This window comes from Gallus gallus, chromosome 3 (assembly GCF_016699485.2).
Source record: "Gallus gallus isolate bGalGal1 chromosome 3, bGalGal1.mat.broiler.GRCg7b, whole genome shotgun sequence".
Classification (NCBI taxonomy): domain Eukaryota; kingdom Metazoa; phylum Chordata; class Aves; order Galliformes; family Phasianidae; genus Gallus; species Gallus gallus.
The window spans coordinates 60,510,381-60,522,814 of record NC_052534.1 but is presented as its reverse complement, the minus strand read 5'-3'; the positions used below and the strand labels follow the sequence as shown (position 1 = coordinate 60,522,814).

Here is a 12,434-nt window from a genome sequence, read left to right as displayed (position 1 = left end):
TTCTCTCTATGGGAGAAGAGAAAGGGAACCCTTTTGAAAATCCTAACAATGGATTAAGATTGAAAGTTTTCCTACAACATCAGTCCAAATATGAAAAGTCATTCATTGGATGATGTATGGCCTTGGTCTCCAAACCTATTTAGACCTTGGATACCCTATTGAGACTGATAAATTGTATCATTAAACGCACTCTGGTACCAGTTAACTTCAGAGAAAATTGGATTGTAATCTCAGCACCAACTGGGGTGATAGATTCTTCAAGATAGATATTTACCTTTTGGTGAACCATTCAATGGATGCCAAATTCAAGTCAAACAGTCCAGGTAACACATCTTGTTATTATCAATCTATGCTCAATTTGGAGTAAAAAAGAGTGCCTAGTTTTAAAAAGGTTTGCATCCTATCAACAATATCCCCAGCCTTCTAAATACATTTTCATTTTCATTTAATAGGATTTGAACTCAAGTTTTATGTTTCGGCATGACAATCTTCAAGTCTGGGAAGACTTATGTTATAAATCCTACCTGCTTCATTCTTGTCTGCTGCAAAAATTCAATGTTAACTAAGTAATATTTTTCGGAAGATTCAAAGGTAGTCCTTATTTTAGGTCTTTTCATTGGCACAACGTAAAGTGTTCTTACAACATCTTGTCATTATGTCTCCATAAATTTCCTTTATATATTCTTATTTCTAAACACCATTTCTATGCAGGCATACATGTAATTAATACAAACATAAATAAGAGAGCCATATACAGGGCAAGGCTACAGATAATATTATTACAGTAATTTTATGAGTTTGATATGATTTTTTTCAGATTTCCTAGATAATAATTAATTCTTGCAGAGAACAAACATTTCAGCAAGTTTTATAAATTGTATTTCTAATCCAATAATTTTCTTAAAGGACAGTAGTTGTGGTTGGTAGACAGAAATGTTAATAATGACAGAACCCATACCACAGACATACTAGTTTACTCTGAAAATACGTTGCAAAAAATCTGCCATCTATAGGGAAGCATCTGACCAACCTTTTATCAAGGAAGATTCCACTTCACCTAACAAACAGAAAAAAAAAAAAAAAAAGAAAAAGAAAAAGAAAAAGGCAGATAAGAGGCTTCATAGTAAAACCAAACAAAAGCAAAATACATATGCACAACACATTATTTCTCCTATTGATTCATTATCATGTTTAAATGCATTTTATTCCTTCTGTGCTGAATGGCAAGCATTCTATTTTGAGTTTGGATTTTCACAGAATCTGTCTCTTATCATAGAAGGTTTCTGGGTCTGGGACAGATAAATTCAGTGTGCAGTAGTAACCAAGGAAACACCCAAATCTGTATTTGTGCTTCTGAATATGAACTTGTGACAATGTATTTACAATTTGCTTGAATGTATGCATGCACTCATGTTGTAAGGCAAGGTCCAGTGGTTCATTCTAAAACTCCAGATTATAAAATGAATGCAAAGTATAACAAGGTTGAAAATGTAACAGCACTTCTAGTGAAATCCAAGGCAAAAGAGACTCAGTTTCAGAGGAACAATGAGCTATCAATTTGAATTTGAAGGATTCATCCTGGAAAATGAAGCTTTCTTTATGAGGATACAATGCAGTAAGTTGTTTTCTGTCCTTTCACACTACAAGTAGACATAGGTGAAATACCATCTGGCTAATAGAACTGAAGTTTCCAAGCACTTACTGAGCATTCAGAACTTGAGTATATTTACATCAGTTATTTTATGACCTTTCCTACTTCCTTTAACACTTATCCACTCAAGTAGTTGAACACTCTAAAAGAGAGAAACACCATGCAGAGGGACCTGGACCCACTCGAAAAGTGGGCACATGAAAATCTAATAAGTTTTAACAAGACCAAGTGCGAGGTGTTGCACTTGGGTCAAAGCAATCTCAGATATAAGTACTGACCGAGAGAAGAACTCACTGAGAGCAGCCCTGTGGAGGATTTGGGGGTCATGATGGATGAAAATCTGGACATGAGCCAGCAGTGTGCTCCAAACTACCCTTAGTCCAGTCAAAATTATATTTTATTACATAATTATAATAATATAATTACATATTTTTCTTTTAACAATATATTGTTCTGTCATTGGTATATAGAAATTATATATATATATATATATATAGGTTTCTTGGTCTACCTTATATTTTTACAGGCTAATTTTAGATTTTTACTGATTAAAAGAAAATAGCTGTTGCCATTCTCTGAAGCAATGTTCTGATGCATATTTTTATTGTGATTTTGAAGTCTTGTATAAATTAGTGCTCTCTACTTCAAGATATACTAATACTTAATTCTGACAGCTTTTCTGTAATGGTACATTAAACATGAGATGAAAGCTAACAAAGAGACAAATTTACTCATTGGAATAGCCAGTAGATGCTTTATTAGCTACAACACTCACTTTTTATTTTGTTTGACCTTTCTGACTAAGAGGTAAAAGCTGAGTAAGCCAACGTAATGCATGTAAAACAGCAGTTAGTGCAGTTACAGAAATCTTTACATTATGAATACCTTCATCACTGTCATCATCGTCACTCCATACGATGTCAGACAGTAAAGAAATAAAGCCATAAAGCCAATCAGTGGATTCTTCCAATGTCTCATGAATGATTCTCAGTGGTTCTGTGCTGAGCTTGTTAACAGATCTTCCTGAGTGCAGAGTTTAAAAAAAAAAACAAACCAAAAAAAGATTTGGTGATTAAGGTTAATCTCAATTTTATAGAGAACTAATTATACAATCTTCTTTAACAGAAACAATGATTTTTACTGTTAATTTTCACTATTCAAATGTTTGAGGACGGCTTTCCTTCCTGTGCATGCAAATTGTCCTTGCAGTTAGCAAAGTGATTCATAGCCCAGTGGACAACTTGATCTGATAGTGCTCTCCCAGTTCTGGCTCTTCTGAGGCTTTGCTGGGTTCAGAATAAATATAGATTTGATTCTACTTCATATTTATCCTTCTAGATAATTTCTTCCTTTCAGTTCAATTTATTTTTCTGGCCCATGTCCCCTGACTCTTGATGTCTATTTAGTATTCACTATTGTTGGTTTCCCAGTCCTAGGTCACACCTAACTTTCAAGCCTTTCTTTTATGCTATTCTGGCTGAGGAAACTAAGGCTTGGTTTAACTGCACAGACACTTCTAATCTTTCTCTTGGAGTACATGTATAAAGTGGATAGAAGAAAACTGTGCCTACTTGGGCCAAAACAAAACTGAGTCCATGATGAAGGGGAGCATGGAGCCCAAGTTGTGGCACACAGCTAGCTACACTCAAAGACATAAACCCACAAATCTGTTTCTCTTACATTTTTTTAGGAGTTTCATTCACATACATGTGTAAATATTTAACTAGTTGTTGCCTTCTTGCTCCTGTAGGGTCAACAAACATGGAAGCTGCAGCATTCCATGTTCTCCATCTTCCTGGTGTCAACAAATCCTTTCTGGGACCTGCTATGGAAGCAAGGCCCCTGCCCTCCACATGTCTGCACTTGAGGGAGAACAGTCACTAGTGATTAATATAAGTATTCCTTTAAAGGTTTTTCCAGTTATGATGTCACCAAATTTCTCCATACCCTGTTTATGCTGACATAGTAATTCATGAGAAATCTCCAGCCTTCAATAGAATATTTTGTCCATCCTTTCCATTCACCAAGTTTTTATTCTCTTGAAATCTGTACCAAATACTGCTTAGGAAGAGAGACAGCTGTCATTCATTCTATGTTACCATCCATCATAATTGAAATAGTAGGCTGTCCTATGTATGCAAAGGTTTCACACAGATTTAAACAATCAAAGGTAAATCACAAATGCAATTTAATTCATTGGCCTAGTCTTGTTTCTAGTAGTTTAAATGGAAATACATACATTCAACAGTATAAAGACGGGAACCACATCTCTGTTTACCACTCTCTTTTTGTATGCAAATACTTTTAAAAGAAATTAAATGTGAATTTCTTCACAACTACTTCTGGCTGCAGAGCTCTGACTCACAAGACAAATCTTAGCAGAAATCAACAGTCTCACGTGAACTTGCAGGTTACAAAGACAGGCAAAGTGCAGACTTGAAGCAATTTCTTTTATGGCAGCAGTATGAACAGTTATTTTCTAGAAGTGCTGTAACAAAATGTATGAGTAAATTTATTTGAAATATAAATATATCACTGAATAACTGCTTTTGCATCCTAATAATTAATTTTCAGTATAAAAAATATATTAAAAAATATTATGATTTCAGATCTGCTTATTGATAATGTAGATTGAATAAATATTTTGGTTAGTGTTTGTGGTGTTTTTTGTTTCCTGGAAATTGTATTTCATATATATATATATTACTGAACAATCAGGCACATCAGATAACTTAATCATGTGCAATGATGAAATGACAACATTGTAAAGAAATATTAATGAGTTCTTCTTTTAATGTACTGTTTTGTGCTAACATGTTTTCAATCGATTAAATAATTCCGAAAGATTTTGAGTAGTATACCAGGATGTATTGACTTTTATTATTGTAAGGCATTTATTTATTTGCAGTGGATTCACATATTTAGGTCCAGAGATTTTAATTTTTCAACAGATTTGCCACAAATGACTTTCTCCAGTGTTTACAAGGTGAATTATATATATAATATATATATATTTATATTCAGACTGTAAAAGTAAATCTGTAACTTGAAACCCTGCTGCCATTTGCATTTACTCTAATATAGAGATGCTAAGGAGTGTAAGTTGACTCACAGAATTACATGGCCAGAGGGGTCTCAGCGTAACTAAGGTTTAGATTCACAAGCAAGGGCAGTTAAATATCATACAGCTGTCCTAGTTTCTATCCTTATTTTCTGCTCACCCTGTACCCACTGGTTGCTTAGGGATGGCTCAGTTGTTTCTACAGCCACAGAAATTTACAGCCACAGGGACCACACCTATAAACTAAAAAAAATTGTTGCCAACGTATTTCAATATTTATGGCTATATATTAGCAGTTCAAGAACTGCTTTACAGGTAGGAGAGCTGTCCCCCCAGGCAGGCATGGGAACTGCTCAGAGAAGAACAAGATCTAAAAAGCAGAGGAAATTACTGCAACCACCCCAAGGCAAGCCATCTTTGGTGATGAATTAGAGCCCTCAACGTCATATCCTGGTCTTTAATTCATAACATCTTCATAGCAAACTGTGAAAAGGGGATTAGAAATCGTAAGTGTCCAGAGGCTAATTTCTCCAGGAACACCTACACTAACAGGCCTGAGCTGCAAATCCTGTTTAAAATAGAAAATTCAGAAAAAAAATCAACTTGGGGCTTTGTAGATGACACTTCAGTGGTATTTGCTAAATTAAATTGCAAATTTAAGCAGATCCATTTGCAGTGTGATTCAAGTGACACAGACCAGGAAAGTTTACTTGTGCACAGATCTTCTATTTAACTTTTTAAAATATTTCTTGAATTTTTAAAATGTTGAGCTAACAGTAATGATTCATCCTAAAATGCTTAAGAACACCACACCAGATAATCCTGAATGGAAAGAACTACTGAAGAAAACCATGCTTTTAGCTTTCCCCACAACTTTGTCAACAGGAGGTTGTTCTTTCCCTAGCAGAACAAAACACACATGAAGCAAAGGAAAGAAAGCAATTAGAGGGGAAAAAAGCTGAAAGATGCCATTTAGCTCACACACATGCAAATAGAGATAGCCATTTTCAGCGGATTTTCATACTTTTGTATGAAGAGTGCAGCTGAGAAATACAGATTTTCAAGACAAAATTTAAGCTTGATATTTTCTTGTAATATAGGTTTTTTTAAATTATTCTTTCTTTACAGGCATACAGTAATGCTATAGCTAAACAGATCAAATTGAGGGATGAGACACACAATTAACACTGAAGGTCTTTTCTTAACATTATGTCATTTCATTTAATCACAGCTTAAATTCCAATCATCCTATCTAGCCAAACGTATTGAAAGCCTGGTGCTGAGTCCCTGGTGATTCTGGACTCCCTCAAAAAACAACTCAGAAAGTTATTTTGACCTTCAAAAGGGAAAAATTGTCACCTCCATCTCACATCTTTTTAGAGTGATATGAATTAATTTACAAAGATGCTCTTCCTTTTTTCTCTTGACTATAAAGGAAGCAAACAAACAAACAAACAAACAAAAAAACATGGGCATGACACCATATTTTTAGGTGACTAAAGAGTGTGACATGGATCCTATCAGATGTGCTGTTTCATATTTAACTTTTTCTTGTCACTATGCACTTTGACTAAGCACTTAGATCTGTAATTTTATATTTGTTATTAATTTCAGGTCAATAAAACTATTCACCCCAAACATTATGCATACACTAACATAGCTTTCCAGTAACATTTTGTTTTGTTGTGCCCTTTCATTACTTTTATTACTATAAGTGATGTTCTTCAAATCAGTGAAGATTCAGCTCTACTTGTGTTATCATTTTTACTGTTTGTTTGTTTGTTTGTTTGGTGGTTTATTTTCCTAGGGGGGGCTTCAAATTTTCAGTTCCAGAATGCTCTGGAAAATGCTTAAATTTTGAAGAATTACAGCTGACAGGGTATGAATCGTAGTAAAATTGAGGGGTTTTGTCCATTACTTTTCAAGAAAACCTTCTCATAGGAAAACTCAATTGAATTTCCTAGGAGAATATTTTTACCTCTTCTATGTATCTGCAAGGAAATTTGGAGTCTTGTTTGAATTTTCTTTATAAATCATACACAAAGGTGGTTAAAATAATTTTCAAAAATCCTTTTGTTATATATAAATATTTCTGGAAACTCTCTATGTATTTTGAAGGTGGTTTTCATGCTCATTACATCTAAATTAAATTGCTATAATCCTTTGAAGCTCTCCAGCATTATTGTTGCAGAAACTAATTTGGTTAAAAATGTGAGCACAAGAATTCCAAGCAATTGATTTATCCCACTCTAAATTCTCCTTGACTCACAATTTCTACTCCAGTTGATTTGGAAATAGATGTTGTACCTTTAAAGTAAATTAATACCTCACCCCTCATTAGGTTCTTTGAAATCAAGCAATGATGATTTTCATAAAGTGACGAAGTCATTTCAGCTGCAGTAAAACTGTGCTGTTTGAAAGCAAAAGAAAACTTTTTTGGTTTGTTTTTAATTGGAACTGACAGTAAGTCCTGTAACAGCAGCTTTTCAAAACAGTAATTGGTTAATCACATAGTATGATTCGTTGCAGCACCTCAAGCAAATTTGCTTATGTTTCAAAGTCTGTGTCATTTAATCATGTGAAGTGCACAACAAAAAGTGGCTAATTGATTTATTTGTGCAAATCACTTCAGTTATTGTGCTGGTTTTAATAACCCTGACAAGGAATGTGGTCTTCTATCGATCTTTTTCTTGTCAAATAATTAAACATATAGTCAGAGTTAAACCTCTTTTAAAGTTATTTTTAAATGAATGTCTATGAATTATTTAATATTGTTGGATTTTCATCAATTACATATTTTGACTTCACTGAATTGAATGCAATTAAATTACACATGATGGTAATTATCTGGTGTAAAGATTGATCTATTAGATAGAACCTAATTCATTAATACTGACAAGATACAGCTGACGAAGACAGAATTTCTGTCATGTTTGATAAAATACAAAAGCTTAATACTACTTCTTCATAATAAAACATATCCTAGTCTACTAAAATATTCTGCTATAGAGATAAGATTATTTAAAATTGAAAGTTTATATTTTCTTAAAATTTGTGATAACTATTTTTAGTCTGGTCATCTGAATAGACTCTGGTGGCTATCAGTGAATTACAGCAGAATAAAACAATGCCAAAGATAACTCAACCTCAGTATTTCCCAGAAATTTCCCTTCTAAATGTACCTCAAGTATAAATATGAAGATTACATTCTGTACTATATTTCATCTCTTTCTATCAGCCTTAGATAATTATATTGAGGTCAGGTCCATAGAGGAAACCTCACATGAAACTGGACAAAGAGATTTTACCCCAGAAAAGAGCAAAGTAGTTATAAATAGAATATATTTATATAAAATGTAAAATATGAATAATAGAATACATGGAATATAAGTAGAATTTCCAATTTCACAATTAAATTCACAATGTTTCATAAAGTGTCAAGAAATTTCAGATACTTTTGATATAGACAAATGGAAAAATGTGGGCAGGAATGTAAGTTTAGCATCAGCTTTGTATGTTACTTATGTGACTTTGATATAAGGGGAAAGGCTTCAGATTTGACGGATGAGACCCAAATTAAGTGGTGTTTTTTAAACAGCCAAACATTTCATCCAAAATAATTTGAAACTCTATTTTTTGCTCATTCTGAAATTTCTATTCTCTGAGAATATAGATTTTAACTTCACATTTATAATGCAGTTATGTTAAATAATTTCCAATCGCTGATTGCTGAGTATCTGCTGACTGGAAGGTCAGATCATTGACAGATCTGTCTCAAATAAGGTGTGAATGTTGGGAGGACTCTACTGTAATGAACTTTGCAGACCTGGGTTTAGCAGAGGAGCAGTCCTGCTGCGCCCGGGCACTCTGCTCATGTCCATGCACTGTTACCTCCAGCAAGCAGAGCGCACATGCACACACATATTCAGAACACTGCAGGCACAGCATCTTTACCAGGTGGTAAACAGGGATCATCGCAATGTTGTGAATAGCTGGCTATAGCGGATGACAACATGATGAACACAAGAAAGGCCAATAAAAAAAAGGAAGAAACAACATTAGCAGTCATGAACATCCTCAGTTGTTGCTCAAATAAATGAAGCAGTTACTGAGAGAAGTGACAACTTATTTAATCTTGGGGGCTGCTGTTACGAAGCAGAAATTGGAGTTCATTAAAAAAGATAAACAACTATGAAGAGGATTCTTCCAGGAAAATCGCTGCTTCAGTTTCCAATGGGCAGTTCTCCAGGCAGAGTAGATAATATAGTACAAATCAGCGCAATGTAAAAATACTGTTAAATAGGGCACAGTTATTTTCACAAGTTATGCATTCTATTGCTAAAAAGAATACAAAATACATATAGGTGGTTCTAATTATTTGGATTTCTTCCATAGCAAATAACAAGAAAGTTACATTTTTGTAATTGTTAGATAAATTAATTACAATCCAGAAGTATGGTTTCTATTTCATATTCCATGAAGCACATTTAGGCATGTGAGTCTTCTTTCTCTTCTTAGCTCTTTTCCTGTCTATTGAATGAGGTTCTGAAATTATATATTTTCAAGTCTGTGAGCTCATGAAGTTTGATCTATCAGATTATGATCTTGCATATGTTAGACCATTTGAGATGCAGTACTTATAGAACTACAGTATTTCATAGACTGTCATTCTTTACAGTACAAACTCATTTGCTAGGGGTTTTTTACCTCAGCTGTAATATTTATGGCACTGTGAAACACAGGATGTAGGATGTCTCCTGAGCAGCCCTTCTTTAACTTGAAATTCATCTTAAACCTCAACCCCCCCCCTTTTTTTTTTCTGTTAGTCATTTTGGAAAGAAATGAAAAAAAAGTGTTTTGTGGATTTTAGGTACATTTGTAGAATTTGAAGAATTTAATTAATTAACTTTGAAATGCACAAGCTGTTTACTCATGCTTTAGACTTGACACCTGTAAATGCAGTAAAAATTGTATTTCAAAAGATTACAGCACTGTTTTGAGCAGAGATGACCACAAGAGTCAACAATTATTTTATTATATTTTATACTTTTATTATTTTACATTCTACACCAGTATTCCACTGGAGATTTTTCTTGGGCTTTGGGTATGTGGAAAAGCTTTTACCAATTATTTTAATTTGGTGAGACTTTTAAACACCCCTTGCACTGTGAGACAAAATTATTTGTTCTACATATTTGCTGGAACTTTAAGCAAAGACAAAAGTAAGTTAATTTTTTTTTAATAAAACTGGAGAACATATGTGTCTAAGTACTCTCTTCTTTTTTTTTCCTCTCAATTTTTAGAAGCTATAATTGAACATAAGTAAAACAAATGACTACATTAGGATAAAACTCCAGAAGAAAAATGGGTTGCTCCGAAAGTAGTGCCTCTTATTTTATTATATTGGCCCATGACATCAGAATTGGCTGTTGATGGTATGACAGTAGGTGTTGAATCTTCTCACCAGTATTCTGTTACATTTGTTGTCTTGTGACTGATGGTGGCAGAGAGGCAGTCTAACAAATGCCATCTGACATGGAAGTGTATATGAAACAGAGGTGTGTCACTGAATTCCTCCATTTAGAAAAAATGTCATCCACTGACTTTCATCAATGCTTGCTGAATGCTGATGGAAACCAAACTGTGGATGTCAGCACAGTGAGGCAGTGGGTGGTGCATTTCAGCAGAGGGGCGACAGTGAGTGTGTCACCTCTGTGGGTGTAGATTTTTATGAGCACATCATGCAGGCTCTTGTTCATCACTATTGAAAATGCATAGCTAATGGTGGTCACCATGTTGAAAAAATAGTGTTTTGTAGCTAAGAATTTGATCTACCAAATAGTCTTATTGTGTTCCTTGTATCTACTGTAGTTTCCATGGAAATAAATAGGAGATGTTACTTTCATGGCAACCTAGTTATATGTTCCTGATAATGTTTATCACAAAAAAGCAGAGAAATAAATAAATAGTAGGCAAATAAACAAATAGGCCAGTAGCAAAATAGTAGCATAGCCATATTTTTTGAATTCCACTTGCCATAATCAAGTTTTGCAGTTTACAATTTTTTTCACGCAGAAGACTGGAATAAAAAAAATATCTGTGTGCCATCGACACAGCACAACTTACTTTAAGTCCTGTTCACCATTTTCTTGGGTCTTTTTCTCTTCGAAATACATATATTAAAATGAAAACTAGGTTCTTATTTTTTTTGTTTGTTTGTTTTCCTTTACTGGAAAATATGTATATCACTCTGGATACCCAGGGCCTTCCAAAACAGAAGTGACCATAAACTAAAGATAGGAAAATGGTGATTTCAGACTGTGTTAGTCAGAAGCTGATGTCCAAGAGCCCAGAACAATTTGGCGAGTTGTTTTCTTATTATCTATCTTAAAAGAAAGGGGGAAAAAAAAAGCATTAAGGAGAACATCTTACTGGTATAATACTTGCAGCTTCTCATTGAGGCAGGAGCTCTATGCCTCCGTTGATAGGCATTACCTCCATGGAGATCTGCCTTGGCTGTAGATCTCTAAAATGCCTCTTTTGGTTGACAACAATGAATTATCTACAAGGAAAAGTCTATTCTTTTTGCATTTATGAATGTAATTATAAGAAAATGGGAACCTGCATTTCACATGTGTTATGCCTTTTTGCTTATTATTTTCTGGCTAGTCTGGGGCTTTGTAGATTTGCTGAGTTTCCATTAGGTTTGATTTAGTCTAGCTCTTACGTGACTGGCAACATCACTATCAATTTACTCTGAATGTTGAACAATCTGAATCTGAAATTACGGTGGTGTTAATTATCTATAATTGGTTACAGAGATGGTGGGGAATTCTGAACCCTTTATTCGCCCATTAGCAAATACAGATTCCTGGGCAATCAAAACTTGGGACTGAAATAATCTTAAATTATTTAGTTACATGTACCAATTAAAATATATAATCGAGCTATGTGTACAAGAAATGCATGAAATACATTCATGAGTTATGAAGCCAATTAATGAAATGATTTTTTTTTTAACATTAAAGATGAAAGTAATTACAAATTGTTGCAAAACATGCATCAAACAAAAAGGAATCTTTTAGCCTTTCTGGAAAAACCAAGAATGTATAAGAGATCTTCCATTGTGGTATGCTGCTTATTGCATGCTCATACATGCTACATACTGCATGAGGTTCACAGTGTCTTATCTCAGCCTTTTGTAATGCATGTCTTCTTCATACCACACTAGAAATATTTCAGTCATGTTTACAGTTTTCCAAATAACATGATAGGAATGCAAGCTTTCATTACATCTATTTTAGGATGAAAATAAATATTTCATTTTCATGTTGTTACATGTGGGATAAATCTCAATTAGCATAAATTTTCAAAATTCTCAAACTTGATAGTTTACTTTTGAGTTTGAAACCATAGTAATCAAAAAGCAAAATCTGCGGGTTGGTTCTCTATAATCACAGAAGAAACATGACAATTATATTGATAAATTAAAAGGAAAAATAACAGCTAAAATACATACACTGACACTATATGTATTTTTAGAATTATTTTCCTTTAAGGTAATGAGAGCAAAATTGGTATTTGTTTAAATCAGGAAACAATGTTTAAATTCAAATTTAGAATGCAACCTTCTCTTCTGAGGTCCATTCTATGAACTTTCTTTTTGGCTCCATGAATAATAGTGCATAGTCTCGGGGTTTATCTGGGTAAATTCATAATTTA

The 12,434-nt window shown here is 33.8% G+C and overlaps 1 protein-coding gene across 1 annotated transcript in view; it reads right to left on the bottom strand.

Moving 5' to 3' along the window:
• Positions 1-12,434, bottom strand: part of TRDN (triadin) — a 208,455-nt gene that overhangs the window by 158,041 nt on the left and 37,980 nt on the right. Inside the window, exons 3-5 of the mRNA XM_040697502.2 lie at positions 8,667-8,708; positions 2,537-2,674; positions 1,031-1,057 (exon numbers count right to left, since the gene is read on the bottom strand). Coding sequence (XP_040553436.2) covers positions 1,031-1,057; positions 2,537-2,674; positions 8,667-8,708 — 207 coding nt within the window. The remainder of the gene's footprint in view (positions 1-1,030; positions 1,058-2,536; positions 2,675-8,666; positions 8,709-12,434) is intronic.